Source organism: Panthera tigris, chromosome A3, assembly GCF_018350195.1.
Source record: "Panthera tigris isolate Pti1 chromosome A3, P.tigris_Pti1_mat1.1, whole genome shotgun sequence".
Taxonomy (NCBI): Eukaryota; Metazoa; Chordata; class Mammalia; order Carnivora; family Felidae; genus Panthera; species Panthera tigris.
In genome coordinates this window covers 78,484,374-78,500,600 of record NC_056662.1, presented here as the reverse complement: position 1 = coordinate 78,500,600, position 16,227 = coordinate 78,484,374, and the positions used below count along the sequence as shown (strand labels likewise).

The window sequence follows — 16,227 nt, the reverse complement described above, 5'->3', positions numbered from 1 at the left end:
CCTCCCTCTCCCTCCTTCTGCCCATCCCCATGCTCATCCTTCCTCTGTCTCTAAAATTTTAAATAAATAAATAAATAAAATAAAAAATTTTCTTCCTTTTAGCTTTTATGTTTATATCTCTGATCCATTCTGAGTTAATTTAAAAAAAAATTTTTTTTTTAACATTTATTCATTTTTGAGACAGAGAGAGACAGAGCATGAACGGGGGAAGGTCAGAGAGAGAGGGAGACACAGAATCCGAAACAGGCTCCGGGCTCTGAGCTGTCAGCACAGAGCCCGACGCGGGGCTCGAACTCACAGACCGTGAGATCATGACCTGAGCCGAAGTCGGACGTCCAACCGACTGAGCCACCGAGGCGCCCCCTGAGTTAATTTTTTAAATATACTGTGAGGTAAATGTTGATGTTTGTTTTTCTTTTCAGTACCATATGATGAAAAAGCCTTGGTTTCCCCATTGATTTCCTTGCTAACTTTGTAGAAAATAAACTGACCATATGTGTGTATATATATATGTGTGTTTTTCTTCCATTGATATGTCATCAGTGGATTGTATATCAATAGTAAACTGTCTTGATTACTCCAGCATTATAGTATGTCTTGAAAACAGCAAATCTTTGAGCTTTGTTCTCTTTAAAATTTACTTTGGTGAGGCGTGCCTGGGTGGCTCAGTCAGTTAAGCGTCCAACTTTGGCTCAGGTCATGAACTCAGTTCATAAGTTCAAGCCCTGCATCCGGCTCTGTGCTGACAGCTCAGAGCCTGAAGCCTGCTTCGGATTCTGTGTCTCCCTCTCTCTGTTCCTCCCCTGCTCACACTCTAACTCTCTCTCTCCCTCTCTCAAAATAAATAAACATTAAAAAAAATAATAAAATTTGCTTTGGTGATTCTAGGTCCTTTGCATTTCCATACAGATTTTAGAATCTGCTTATCAATTTATTTTTTTTATTAATTTGGCTTAAATTTTGACTGGGATTGCATTGAATTTATAGGTAAACTTGATAAGAATTGGTATCTGACTTAAATTTGGTATTTTTTAACTTCAAAATAATGCTCTTGTGTGTTTGTACGCATATGTGTGTGTTTTGCCATTCCTTGTGGCAAAGCAGAATCAATTCAGAATTTTTAGAATGAGAAAATTGTATTTTTTCCAATAAATTTCTCCCCTTACAGCACTGTAAATTAAATGGTAAATAAATATTAAAAAAAAAAAAAAGAATTGGTATCTGGATAGTATTGCATTTTCCAATGTGTGAATGTGGTATATTTCACTCTTTGATTTCTTTTAGCAATGCTTTATAGTTTTCAGTGTACAGATTTCACACATGTTTTAAAAGTTTATCCCTAAGAATTTCATTCTTTTGGGTGGTATTATACATGGAATTGTATTTTTATTGCATTTTTAAATTTTTCATTGCTTGTTTATAGAAATACAGTTGGTGTTTTATAACCTTGTACCCTGCAATTCTGCCTGACTTTTTTTCATAGTTGTAATAGTTTTGTTGGAGATTCCTTAGGATATTTTACAACATGATCATATTTTTTGATTACAAATTCAGTTTCTTCAGTTGATACTGATCTATTCAGTTTCCTATTGTTTCTTCTGTCAGTTTTGATAATTTGTATTTTTGAAGGAATTTGTTTCATCTAAGTTGTCAGATATATTGACATAAAGTTTTTCATAATATTTCTGTATTATGGACTAATATTCCCTAACAATGGTAATTTATGTCTTTTTTTTTTCTTTTCTGTGATCAGTCCAGTTGGAGATTTACCAATATGATTGACCTTTCCAAAGAACCAGTATTTGGTTTCATTGATTTACTTTTTTCTAAATGTTTGTCTGTTTATTTACTTTGAGAGAGAGAACGCGCACAAGCAGGAGAGAGGAAGAGAGAGAATCCTAAGCAGGCTCCATGCCATGAGCATGGAGTCTGACACGAGGCTCAATCTCATGACCGTGGGATCATGACCTGAGCCGAAATCAACAGTCAGGCTTAACTGACTGAGCCACCCAGGCACCCCTTGATTTACTCTTTCTATATATTTATTTTCTATTTCATTGACTTCTGCTCTTTATTATTTCCTTCCTTCTACTTTTTTTGGCTTTAATTTGCTCTTCTTTTTCTATCTTCCTGAAGTGGGAGCTTAGTTTATTTTAGGCTTTTCTTTCGTACTGCAATAGCAGAGTTGGGTAGGTGCACTAGGACATCCTGGCCAGCAAGGCCCAAGATATGTACTGTCCGGCCCTTTACAGAAAAATTTGGCCAACCCTTGCTCTAGGGGCTATAATATGCATCTTCACCTTAATTCAATCGGGTAAAATATAGTAAGTAACTTTACAACATTATATTTCAATTTATTGTCCTTGGTGTAATTGTTGTATATATCTGTTACATTTATATACCTTTTAACCCAGCAATGCAGTGTTACAACATTTGCCTTAAATGGTCATATATCTTTATTAAAAGAGAAGAAAACAGTATACATACCTATTATGTTTACCTACAAACTTACCATTCCTAGTGCTCTTCATTCTTACTTGTAGATCCAAGTTGCCATCTGGTGTCATTTCCCTTCTTCCTGAAGAGCTTAAGGTTTTTATTTTTGTTTTTAATATAGATTTACTGGTGATGAATCCTCTGAGTTTTTGTTTATCTGAAAAGTCTTTATTTTTCCTTCAGTTTTATAGTATAGTTTCATTGGATATAAAATATTTGGTTGACAAAATTTTTTCCTTTCAGCACTTTGAATATGTTGTTCCAGTATCTTTTGTTACTTGTTTTTGGTGATGAGAAGCCTGTGATTAATTATACTGTTCCTTTTTATGCAACAGGTTGTTTTCTATGACTTCTTTCAATTCTGCAAGCTCTTTCTGCTAAATTGAATTTCTGGGCCCACTCAGAGTCAGTTTCTGCTGACTGCTGTTTTCTTAAAAACGAGTCACTTTCTTATTTCTTTGCATGTCTAGTAATTTTTGTTGAAAATTATATATTGTCTTGACCCTCAAGAATAGGGATGTTTCTAGAATTTTGTGATATTAAGTATATTGTTAACTCTTTTCTAATAGATACTCTTTAAGGAAGTTTACTTCTATTCCAAGTTTAGTAAATTTTTTTTTAATGTTTATTTATTTGAGAGACATAGTGGGAGAGGCAGAGAGAGAGAGAGGGAGAGGAGGATCTGTGCTGACAGCACAGAGCCTGATGCAGGGCTCAAACTTACAAACTGTGAGATCATGACCTGAGCCAAAGTCAGACGCTTAACCAAATAAGCCACGCAGGCGCCCCCAAGTTTAGTAAGTTTTTCAAATCAGAAATGGATATTTGCAATCATTACATTTTTCTTTTTTTAACTATTATTGTAGTCAAGTTATTGAATAGATTTTCTTGTGTTGAACTTTTGTTTTCCTGAAATAAAAATTTTTTGTTTTATTTTAATAAAATTTGATTTATTAATATTTTATTAAGTTTTTTACATATATACATGCATATATGTATTTGTAAATAAGACTAGCCTATTGTTTACTTTTTAAATATTTGTTGCATCTTTTTAATGTTATTTCAGTGAAAGTTGTGTTCATCACACTATACATAGAACTACAAGCCAAGACCAGAACCAAAAGCAGAGTTATAGCCTGGTAAAGCCTCAGCTTATTCTTTTAGGAAATGGACTGAAGACTGTTGAGCAAAAGTTAGTTAGATCCCAGACTAGAAAAGACCCCAGTTCTCCTTACGTATTTTTCAAAATCATTTCCTTGATCGTGAGGTGGAGGGTGCACAGACAGGTTGAGCAATTACCTGGATTTTAACAATAGCCTCTTAACAACTGCCTCTGTTTCCATGCTTGTCCCCTATCACTTTAAAAAGTAAATCATTTCGAGTCCTTCCTTGCTCACTCTCCTATTGTCCCCATCTCCCTCAGAGTAAAATCAAACTCCTTTAATTGCTTAAAAGGGCCTATAGCAGCCCTGTCTTAGCACTGCACCTCAGTTCTTTGACTTCATCACCTGTTTCTGTCTTCTTTGACTGTTCAGCCACATTGGCTGCCTTACTGCTTATTCACTGGACACACCAGGCACAACTTCTGCCTCAGGGCCTTTGCTTGCTGTTACTTCTGCATGAAAGGTTTCTTCCTCAGATATATTCATGGCTTATTCCCTCACTGCCTTCACATCTTTTCTCAAATGTTGCCTTCACAGTGAGGCTTTCCTTGACTACCGTATTGGAAATTGCAGGTCACTTCTTCCATTCCTCGTTCCTCTCTCACTTTTCTCCACTGTCTTTATCACTTCACGTTGTATTTATCACATAAAATAGTGTGATTTCTTTGTTTTGTTTGTTTTATGATTCTTGGCCATCGGTTTTACAAAGGCAAGGGTTTATGTCTATTTTGTTTACTAATATATGCCTAACACACATGGGCACACAACATTACTTGTCATTGGGTGTGGCTACTCTGGACCATATTCAGCACATCTTGCCCAAGTCCCCAGCAGCTGCAGTGCAGTTTATTTCTGTCCAAAGGTCAGATTAAAAGGAAGAAATGGAGAGTAGGAGGAAGGAGGTCCTACGTTCTCCCCTACTGCCCTCCCCCGCCTGGGGCCCTCCTACTTTTTTTCTTTGCTGAAGAAACAGAAAGCCTTTGAAGTTGAGATAATATACAGTGGAGAAAGAGACAGAGAAAATCATGTTCCAAAATAAATGACAGTGTATTCTGTACTTTCTAACATGTTATTTAAAAAGAATAAAAGAAAAGGGGAAAACCCCAAACCTTCTCCAAATATGTGGTTCTGGTCCCTTTTTCATTTCTGTTGTTTGCTTAAACTAAGGTGCAGTAAGTGATTTTCAGACTTTTTTTGCTTATATACCCTTCTGCTGCCCCAAAAGAAGTTTGAGAAACTATGTACTCCCTCACATGTTTTGGAATCAATGTCTAAAATCTTTCAATTATAAGTTTAATTGGTAGTAAAGAATGTCACTTTTAAAAATGCTTCCATTGGACAGTATTCACAGGTGAAATGATTTGTCTTGGATTTTCTTTAAAAAAACAAAAAACTTGATGGGGGCACCTGGGTGGCTCAGTCGGTTAGCATCCAACATCTTCTCAGGTCATGATCTCATGGTTCATGGGTTTGAGCCCCATGTCAGGCTCTGTGCTGACAGCTCAGAGCCTGGAGCCTGCTTCGGATTCTGTGTCTCCCTCTCTCTCTCTCTCTCTCTCTCTGCCCCTCCTCCACTCGTGCTCTGTGTCTCTCTCTCTTAAAAATAAATAAGCATTAAAAAAATTTTTTAATAAAAAAAATTAAAACTTGAGGTCATTTCTTTACAAAAAAAAGGTAATGGAGATGGATAAAACTAGATTGGCAAAATGTTGATAACTTGAAGCTGGCTCAAAGGGTACATGGGAATTCATGTATTATTCTTTCTACTTTTTTCTATTTATGTGTTTGTTGTTTTATTTTCTTCCTTTCATGTTGGAGATTTTCTCTAAATGAGTAAGTGATCTTTGTTCATTCATTGTTAAGCATAGGACATTTTAAAAGCGATTGAAAGTTAGGTCTGTATAGAGCAGGACAGTGGTGCTTGTGGACTGGGTTTTATTGGAGGAAAACAGGTAGTAAACTGACTTTTTTATGTGGAGAGACCATATATCACTTTCTGAAACTTTTCCCTCAGAAACCATCTAGTTCATTCAACAATGAATCCTCTAATCTTCTGTCCAGAGAAGTATAAGTTTGGCTGCCTCAGTACCCAGAGCAGGATGAGAGAGGGAACTGCAGGTCTCTATGCAGACTGTAAACTCTCACTGAACACTTCTGTTTTCCTTGCAGGGCCTTACTCCAGCCGTCCTCTTGCCAGGGGCTTCTGAGTGTAAATACCTCTAGTTTGGTACCCAGAGTATAAATCTGCCCTTGCATGGTGTCAGGGAGAGGACCTTGGGTTCTGTTCATTCCTCATACCACCTGTTAGCTGTTTCCCCTGTTAGCCCATTTCACACTCTGTTGTCTTACACGTCCAGTCCTCAGTTTTGCTGGGTTTGGAGGGGCGAGTATCTCCTTTTGCCAACACTTAAGAATCCACTTCCTATGCTCTGCTACTTTCCATTCCTGCATTCCCTTTTTGTCTTCATGTATGGAGGCTTGGGGTGATGAGTTATTTTTTTGTTTCATTGTAGACGGAGTTTGTTTTTCTGTTTCTCATTCTCCATCTTATGTTGAGATGGTTTTCCAAAGAAGAAGCAGACAGAAAGGGCTTTATTCTACCATCTTGAAGCCATAAATCTTTATTTGATAGTAACAAATTACTTTAGCATATTTATAAAGTAATACCTACATTTTTAAAAATTATTTTTCAAGTGTATTTATTTAGAGAGATAGTGTAGGCCTGGAGCCTGAACTGTGGATTCTGTGTCCCCCTCTCTCTCTGTCCCTCTGCTACTCGTGCTTTGTCTCTCTTTCTCAAAAATAAATAAACATTAAATTTTTTTAAAAACCTGTTTTTCTTGGTAGTAATTTTGAGGTAAAATTGTATTTATGTCTTGAAATTGAGCTATATTTGATACATTGAAGTCTCTTGAATCTGCAAGTTCACTTTATGTTAACTGATATTTCAGTGAGGATGCTACTTTTCTAAAATCACATTCTAGGGGGAAATATATTTGCATCCCCTCAGCCACACCCAGTTGCTAACAGATACTTGTTGAGATAGCTTCGCTTCACTGATATTAACTTCAGAGTTACCTGTAATTTAGTTGCCAAGTTATCCTCTCATTAGCATATGACATTAAAGGACAGGACTGAGCCATATCTGTCTTTTTTTTTTTAATTAAAAATTTAAATTTGAATATAGTTGACACATAATGCCACATTAGTTTTATGTGTGCAACATAGTGATTAGAAAGTTTATACATTATGCTATGTTTACTACAAGTGGTAGCTGCTATCTGTTGCCATACATCACTGTTAAATATCATTGACTATGTTCCTTATACTGTGCTTTTTATTCCCGTGACTTGTTCATTCCATAATTGGAAAGCTGTATCTCCCACTCCTCTTTATCCATTTTACCAATCCCTCATTCTCCTCCCCTCTGGCAACTACCAGTTTGTCTTCTGTACTTATAGGTCTGATTCTGCTTTTTATATGTTTATTCATAGGGTTTTGTGGGGGGTTTTTTAGACTCCACATGAGTGATATTTGTCTTTATGTCTATCCCAGAGCCTTTCATTCATTGTCATCTCCCTTCCTCCATCCTACCCCACCTTCCCACCCCCATAGAATTTCCTCTGGTGGTTATTTCCAATTAAGTCCTTCAGAGCTAGGCAAACATCAGCACCTAGAATATTGGAAAATACAATAAGAATTCTCCTTCTTAAAACTCAGAACTTAGAAATAGGATTCTCCTGGGAACTGGGTCACTAGAGCTGTACACCCTAATTTTGCCTTGCAGATTCTGGGGCATTCTGTCTTTGCTGACTTGTCTTTGCCTTTTCCCTCTTGTCTTGTCAAAAATAAAAAGTTCAGTCTTCTTAATGCTGTCCAAAGGTTGTATTGCCAGCAGTGTTAGGGAGGGCTGGAGTGAGAAAGTTTAATCCCCCACTTCATTTTTTTCTCCCTCAACCCTATAGGGAAAGATAATGTAGAGGATATGAGTGGCTTTTCAAACAGAGCTGACATAACTTTTATTCATCAAAAGAGACACCCAGACTCATTCTGTTAGTCATTACATCATGGATGTGATATCAGAGACTCTGGAGAAGAAGAATAAGATTGACGCAGGGAGGTGGTAGAGGTGAGGAGACATGGGGGAGGAAGGGTCTTTACCTCAGCCAGGTGGGGGAGCCCAGCAATGGTTATAAGAATGTATTCTCCTGCCTCCTCTCTTACCTTCCTCTTTCTGCCACTATGCCAGACACCAAACCTGTCGCGAAGTGAGGAGCAGGCCCCGGTGAGGCAGATGCTCACAGCTGTAGCAAGCTGGGGAATGGGGAGGAGGAGAAGGAAAGGTTAGGCAGGCATGCTGGGAAGAGGAAAGAAGACTTACTGTTGTTACTGACCTCGTTGTTGAACCTAATTCCCAGCTGCCTGTTTGTGTGCAGGTAGAATACATAAGTGTGTGTGTGTGTGTGTGTGTGTGTGTGTGTGTGTGTTAGGAGAAGAGAGAATAGGAGGTAATACCTCTAGCTTTCCACACAACTCTTGTCATTTTCCTGTTGGTACATTTTCTTTGTTATTATGAGTTATAAATGAGTCCAGGAGATGTGTAGAATTCAAAAGATTTTTAGAGTTTTAAAAAGGGCATTAGTGGTAATTTAGAAACCCTAGTATCACTGCTGGTCGCCAAGTCCTGCCGGTCTCTCTCCATTACCTCTTAAAGCTGCTTACTCCTCTCCATTCCCACACTATATTTTCCCATGTAGGATAATGAGGCCTTCTGGTATAAGAACTATCTTATTTTCTTAAGCTACCATGTAAGAAAAATAATAGTGTGCAGATGATGGCTGTTGTGACTTAATTAAAGAAGATCAAATATTGTTCATTCTTTGCGCTGCCCTGGGACTTTGTATATACGTAAATGTGGCACTTCTTCTGTTATGGTTTCATGCTTTGGAGTCATGCCCTAGCATGGCACTTAAAACCTGCTCATCTTTCGAGTTTCATCTCTAGTTGTTGAATCCCTACTCACGTTTATGTGCACATTATATATAACCTGAGCACCAGTTTTACTGAATTGTAGCTCCCCAACATGCCATTTTTAACACCTCTCTTTCTCTCTGTCCTTCCCAGCTGCCACCTCTACTTAAATCGGTGTCAATTTGGCTCTACTGTTACCCACTCTCACTGTTTGGTGCTAGATGAACCCCCAGCTCAGAACCCTAAGCTCAAAAGCCATTCCCAGGCATAGACTTTCCATGGTGTGTGTGTGTGGGGGGGGGGGTGGTGGTGGTTACCAGAATACACAAGCACTTTAGCAAGCATGTTCTTCTGCTTCATTTAGCACTTGCCTAGAATTCTGTAATACAGTTAAAGCAGAGTCTGGGATTAAGTTGTGTGGTTCCTGAATTTTCAGGAGATAACATACTGCCTTTGGTACCAAATTTGATTAAACTTGATAACTTTAATGCCATTTGGTTCTGTTGGGGAGGAAGAATTAAATTGCTTACTCTAGAGAATGATTTTTTCCCACTGACTAAGGAATAGAACATTTATTAAAATTATCTTGGTGACCTGAAAGAGAGAAATGTACTTTTCTTCCTCAGCAGAAGCAGGTCCAGGACATTATTAGCACGTAGTAAAAATTGAATAATTGAGCAACACTGACTTCTTTGGGATTCAGTCTTCCAGCCCCTGCTGTGTGATTAGTTCTGTCCAACCTGCTGGCATGCTTGAGCAGGAAGCCTGCAGAGGATTAGGAAGGAAAAACCCTTTAGCAAATCTCAGGTATTGAAGACAGTTGATTTAATTTTATATGTTACACATGGTAATCTGGTCTCCCTTGGCAACCTCCAGTTCTGCCCTACTTATAATCAGAGGATGGCAGGACATGTTGCAGATTTGATGGGCATCACCTGAAAGTGACTGTAGAAAACAGGATTTGCTTTAAAAGCAGAGATGAAAAGTTCACTAAAAAAGGACAAAAGAGGGGTGCCTGGATGGCTCAGTTGGTTGAACATCCAATTCTTGATTTTGGCTCAGGTCATGATCCCAGGGTCATGGGATTGAGCCCTGCATCAGGCTCCATGATGAGTGTTGGAGCCTTCTTAGGATTCTGTCTCTCTCTCTCTGTCTCTCTCTTCTTCTCTCCCCTACTCATGCTCTCTCTCTCTCAAAAATTTTTTTTAAAAAAGGACAGAAGAGTCTGAGTCCCCTTAAAGAAGGGACAGATAGTTCTCTATAGCTTAGATACCCATGAGGATTTTATTGATGAGAGAAGTTCCAGAACTACCTATGGCAGAGCAGTTTGGGAATCAAGTCATGGAAATCTTTTAAGGGATAATAATTTTATTATTTGTGAATTGCAGTTAAGGTTTTAATTCAAAAATGACAATAATACAATAATAGTTACTATTTGTTAAGTACATGCCAAGAATCTTACTTGGTTCTTTACATACACAACTTCATTAAATTCCCACAGTGTCCCTTGAAGGGGGGAGTATTAATACCCCTTTATGGATGAAAAAACAAGTATTTATTGACCTCTTAAAATATGAAGGCTAAAGGAAGGTGGGGCAATATTGACTGCAAGTTTCAGCTTTGGGAGACCATTATTCACTTTTTTCTATGATCATAAAGTCCTTTAAGTCTTAATAGCCTCTGTTACAAAACAATATACTAACTGATGCCCATTAATGATGACTTTTGCCATCACTGAAAAGTTTTGCCACTGAAAAGTTTCAGTTCATTCATTTTAGTCTAATTGTTTCATTTGGCACATTAGGAAACTGAGTGCCAGCAATTTAGTAATGCCTAAAGCCAGGTCTCCGGACTCCTAGTAATTTGTGTGTTATACCATATGCCCACATTCTTTGAAAGAGGGCTTGAGTAAATGAAGGAAAGGAGGATGGGGACTTGTAGTGCTATCAAAGGTGTTAGATTGAGCTAGCAAAGTAAACTACTGAATCAGAAGGTACTGATGAGGTGTTTAGGCATTGGGAACAGCTCTAGTTCTAGGTGGCTCATGTCTGAACAAAGTAATTCACCTAAGATTTCTGAAAGAGTATAAATCTTTAAAAGGATCTAGTGTCCCTCTGGTCTTTTGAAGTTTAAAAGGACAGGATTCTACGTATGAATCACAATGTGTGTGTAGGGGTGGGCGGGTCTAATATTCTAATAGCAATAATGAATGGCCACTCCTGTGACATGTGGATGCAGAGACTACATATGGTATTTTATTGACTTACACACGCGTGCTTCTGTCATGTTCACAAAATGCTATATGCTGAGGTAGGACATGTCATTTGCTTTCTATAAGGTGACAGCTGTGGGATGTCAATGGCAGACTGAGAAATCTTAGTGCCACACACTTACTGTGTCAAGCATTTTGCATGAATTTAATCCTTATAACAACCATGATTGTGAATGTTATTGTCTCCATTTTAGCAACTTTTTCAGTTTTTATTAACTCTTCCCAGAACATTTTCTCTAACATTTTATTATGAGCATTTTTTAAGGTTTTATTTTTAAGTAATTTCTACACCCAACACAGGGCTCGAACTTACAACCCCAAGATCAAAAGTTGCACACTCCACCAACTGAGCCAGCCAGGAACCCCTATTATGAGAATTTTTAAATGTTCAGTAAAGTTGAAAGAATTGTAAAGCGAACACCCATATACCTACCTGGATTCTATCATTATTACTCTTTCTATATTTCCTTTATTGTATATCTAGTCATCAATTTATCCATCCACCCATCTTAGTTTTAGTTTTATTCCAAAGTGACTTACAGATGTTGGTACACTTACATATGGGTATCATTAATTAGATAGAATTAAAAATGTGTAGCTCTCTTTAAAAAAAAAAAAAACTGAGGCCTTTAATTCTGTTTGGGGGACATAGTTTGTTCTCCATTACTTTGGGCCTTCCTCTGTGAAGAAGTAAGATATTTTAAGAAAAAAAGTAAACTCCTTATGTTACAAACTTGTATCTCATTAATGAGATAGAAATCTGTAGGGAGGAGGGAGATACCCCTGTTGAGTTCTTAGGCCACAGTAACCCAGCGTTGCAAAGTGGCATCTTACCTCATTTCTGACTTTAAATGAGATTGAGGTCATTGCCACATTTCTGAACACTTACTACTCCCCTAAAAAGAGTTTGATTAGCAAATTAGTTAAGCACTTTAGTAATGATATTGGAACTTCATTTCAATGAACATTTTTCCCCTTTTCTCTTCTTCTGGGTGTGACTAAATTGCCTACAGCATGCTGCATGGTTGCTGGTAAAACAGGAAATGGGGTAAGTAATTTAGGTAGGGAATTTTTTCTACCATTTAAATATAAGCTACCTGATTCTTTTTTTTTTTTTAATGTTTATTTATTTTAAGCTACCTGATATTTAAAGTACTTTTACTACTACTGCCTCCTTTTTTAGAGTGAGTTCACTAGCTCCTAGAGAAATTAACAGAAAGAAAACAAATTTATGGTATGACTTAGGTGTCAACCTTATTTAATTAATTTATTTGCATGGCATCTTACTAGTGTCTATTAAAGTGGATTCATTTTTTTGTAGATTTAACAAGAATGTAAATACATATTTTACATTTATATAAGGCACTTATATAATGTAGTTTGGCAAGCTGTTATAAAAGAATAAATTTTATACTGGTCTTAGAAACTAAATTATAAAACTATGCTCTAAAAGACACAAAGTAAAATCCTAACTAAAGCGGAAAAACAGTTGAGTTTATACACAGATAAAACATATAAAACATAGGTCCACAGTCCTTTATCTGAAACCCTTGGGGACCAAATATGTTTTGGAACTTAGAATTTTTTAGGTTTTAGAAATGCAATATGGTGTTAGATACCATATATAACATACCCCTCCCCTCATGGTCTGAGGTGGTACTCTGTAATCAAACACATTTATATTTCTGCAGTGAAACATGAATATTCACACTAAGTTTGATACACAAAGTCTCTAAAAAGCTTCACACGTTCAAGTCAGTGTTTGCTTACCGAGTTAAGAAAAAATCTTTAACTTTCCAGACCCTCTTGGATTTTGAAACTAAAAATTTTATACCAATATAAAAAGGGCTATGTGACTACTAGAGGTTCCTGTGTACTCTGGAGAGAAAAGCACAGAGAGAAGTATAGATTTCTGTATTAGAATCTTATACTTGGTTAAGTGATTTATAAAAAAAGTAATTGATTTGGCTTGTTTGTTGATTTATTTCCTCTTTCATATCTGCTTTTCTGGGAGGGTAATAGTAATATATCTGTCAAAGGTTTTGGGGTTTACTTAGGTTGTGTTAGATTAGTCTCAAATGCTTGTGTTTCTGGAATGATAAAATTTGATCCTGTGTTTGAGAAATTTTTTAGCACAGAGAATGCTATTTTCTAAATGTTTCCAGTTTCCATCCACATTGCTTGTGAGCTGCTGTTGTTATCCTTTACTGAAGAATTTTAAACTAAGCTTAGCTCTTCAAAAGATCCTGTTCAATATAGAGATACTGGAACAGAAAAAATATAAACTACTAATCTTTTCCCTCAGTGTCCATAGTTCATTCTACATTCAAAATATTGTAGAGGAATTGCCATTAAAGAATTGATTCAAGGAATTAAGAAAAATTAATTGTGCTTGGATATTTTGGTTCATCTTTCCTCTGGAATGGCTGTCATGTTGTATTGATAGAAAAAGTGATTTGCAGTTGACATCCTTATCAGTAGTTATCTGACACAGGAGAGAGGGAAACGTGGTACTAAGTACTAAATTGGGACTGAATTTAATTCAGTGACTACTAATTCCTCTAAAGGACCATCAAGCATATGCTAAGGACTTCTATGAAAACATTTACCCTACATTATGTTAGAAAAGTTATGGGGTGCCTGGGTGGCTTAGTCGGTTAAGCATCTGACTCTTCATTCTGGCTCAGGTCACGATGTCACGGTTTGTGAGTTCAAGCCCCATGTCGGGCTCTCTGCTGATAGCATGGAGCCTGCTTGGGATTCTGTCTGTCTCTGCCCCTCCCCAACTTTCTCCCTCTTTCACTCTCTCAAAAAAATAAACTTAAAAAAAAAGTTATTAGCCACATTCATGTGGCAGAAAGTGAAATCTGGCATTTTAAGTGTTAATTATTTGCCTTATATATTAAGGTTTCCAAGCTGTCTACTAACCCTTTCTACCAGCTCTTTAATCTGGAAGGAAAAATAATGGAATTTTTTTTTAACTGGACTAAGATATCTAAATATATTTAAAAGACTATGAAGGGTTTAAAATGCCACTTTTCTTAAATACATGAGAAATGTTTTAACTCATATTTAGGATTGGTTTTTGCTGTAACCCCTTGTACTCTCTTGGGTCTAAACAATGTTTAAATGGTTTTCTATTCTTGTATTTTTTTGTTTCAACTTTTTATCCTTTAAAATGTGTTCTCATACATTAGTTATTTACTTTTCAACTGTGATGCTATATTATGCCAATATCATTAAACTGTTGACACAACATCAAATAGTCTTTTAAAATACTTAAAAAGTTTCTAATATTCAGAGAATTGGGAACAGTTTATGAAGCTCAAACACTTAGTGTTTCAATAAGTTCTTAAATGTAGAGAAATAATATGATTATTTGTCAGATATAGAGTTTATCAGGGTATTTCATTGTTAAACCACAATTCCAAAGCATATGAAAACATTCTGTGTAATCAGTTATACTTTCAACTGGATATCGAATCGGTACATCAACTATTTCTTAACTTTATTTCTAGAGGAAAGTCATCTTTACATATTTTTTTAGATCAATTACATTTAGCCATTAGCTAAATTATTTTTTGTTTTCTACCTGCAGTTAGTAGTGTCTTTTGGTCTTCAAGAATTAAATTACAATGAATATTTGATATAAGTAGTCATTTTCTATCAGTGAAAGTTGTACATTAGAAAAAATGATTCACAAGCTGGCCCTAACATCTCTTTTGTTAAAAGAAGCCCTGTATATAGCTGTAAGACTGATTTGTAGTTTTAATAATTTGAATGAAGTGGACTTGTTAATGTATTAGTGATATCATATTATACTCAGCATAACAAAGCAGTTTTAATAATATCATAGCATGCATGTTTTTCTTTTCTTTTCACTTCAGTTCCTTTCTTTTTTTTTTCTTCCTCCCTCCCTTCCTCTTTCCCTCCCTCTTTCTTCCTTTCTCTCTTTCTTTCTCTCTTTTTATTTTTTAAGTAGGTTCCATGCCCAGTGTGGGGTTTGAACTCATGACCCAGAGATGAAGAGTCTCATGCTCTACTGACTCAGTCAGCCAGGCACCCCCTTCAGTTCCTTTCTATAACAATTTTAGTCGTAAAATTGTTCAAACTCAAACTAAAAGCTAGAAATCATAATTGGGACTTCCCCAAATCTGTTTATTGGCTCATGAGTAGATTTGGGGGGAATGTCAGATTTTTATTCAGACATTTTTCTGATATTAAATTGACAAGCATTTCAGCACATTGATATTTTAGAATTTAATGTTTCTTCTTCAGCAGTAAAATACAGCTTGTACACTGATTTCCCAAAAGTAAGCCCCATTATCAGGAGGAGAGTAGATACAAACATTTTTAGTCTGGATGAGGTTATCCTAATACACAGTTTTGTTGTTTCTGAGCAATAAATAATCCCTTCTATTACACCTTTCTGTCTTCTGATGTATACATCCAGGAATCTGGCAATGGTAGCTCAGAAAAGGTCATTAATATTCTTTTGTCTTTGAAGTTTAGAAACTATCTTATATACCATTTTATTTATTTATTTATTTATTTATTTATTTATTTATTTCATACCATTTAAAATGTTTTGTTTTTTATTTTTAATTTTTTTTTCAACGTTTTTTATTTATTTTTGGGACAGAGAGAGACAGAGCATGAACGGGGGAGGGTCAGAGAGAGAGGGAGACACAGAATCGGAAACAGGCTCCAGGCTCCGAGCAATCATCAGCCCAGAGCCTGACGCGGGGCTCGTACTCACGGACCACGAGATCGTGACCTGGCTGAAGTGGGACGCTTAACCGACTGCGCCACCCAGGCGCCCCTAAAATGTTTTTTGATTCTACTAGATGATAAGGTCCACGAGCTGAGGGATTTTTGTCTACTTGTTCTCTACTTTCTAGCTAATGTGTAAAATAGCACCTGGCACATAGTAGGCACTCAATAAATATTTTTAAATAATTGCATAAATTTTTGCCTTTAGTTGAAAAAGTGAAATTTTTCATGTCAGTGAATTAATTTTTATGTTATTCAGAAAGCAGAATCTGTCTCTGGGAAGAAATGATATAGTTCAGCTAAAAGAAGCCTACAAATGGATAACTCACCCCCTGTTTTCAGAGGAACTGGGTGTTCCCATTGATGGAAAGGTATTTGATCATCAGCACTGTTAATTTTGTTCGCTGGTTTTACATCATCATATGGCAGAATTTTGATTAGTCAAAATAATCTTCTCTTTAAATAATGGAGGATTTTTAAACTTTTAACATCTTATTTTCTAACAGTCTTAAATTGAGAAAGTTTTTATTTTTTTTAAGACTTCTTTGTGAT

The 16,227-nt window shown here is 36.4% G+C and overlaps 1 protein-coding gene and 1 long non-coding RNA gene across 3 annotated transcripts in view; one reads left to right on the top strand and one right to left on the bottom strand.

The window, feature by feature from the left end:
- Nucleotides 1–16,227, top strand: part of PUS10 (pseudouridine synthase 10) — a 71,043-nt gene that overhangs the window by 26,087 nt on the left and 28,729 nt on the right. For both annotated transcript variants that reach the window (XM_042981447.1, XM_007075371.3), the window contains 2 exons: nucleotides 11,916–11,950; nucleotides 15,935–16,046. In XM_042981447.1, the coding sequence (XP_042837381.1) occupies nucleotides 11,916–11,950; nucleotides 15,935–16,046 (147 nt within the window). The remainder of the gene's footprint in view (nucleotides 1–11,915; nucleotides 11,951–15,934; nucleotides 16,047–16,227) is intronic.
- The window catches only part of LOC122237331, a 46,058-nt gene continuing 39,050 nt past the window's right edge, over nucleotides 9,220–16,227 (bottom strand). Inside the window, exon 5 of the long non-coding RNA XR_006215749.1 lies at nucleotides 9,220–9,395. This is a non-coding gene — a long non-coding RNA (uncharacterized LOC122237331). The remainder of the gene's footprint in view (nucleotides 9,396–16,227) is intronic.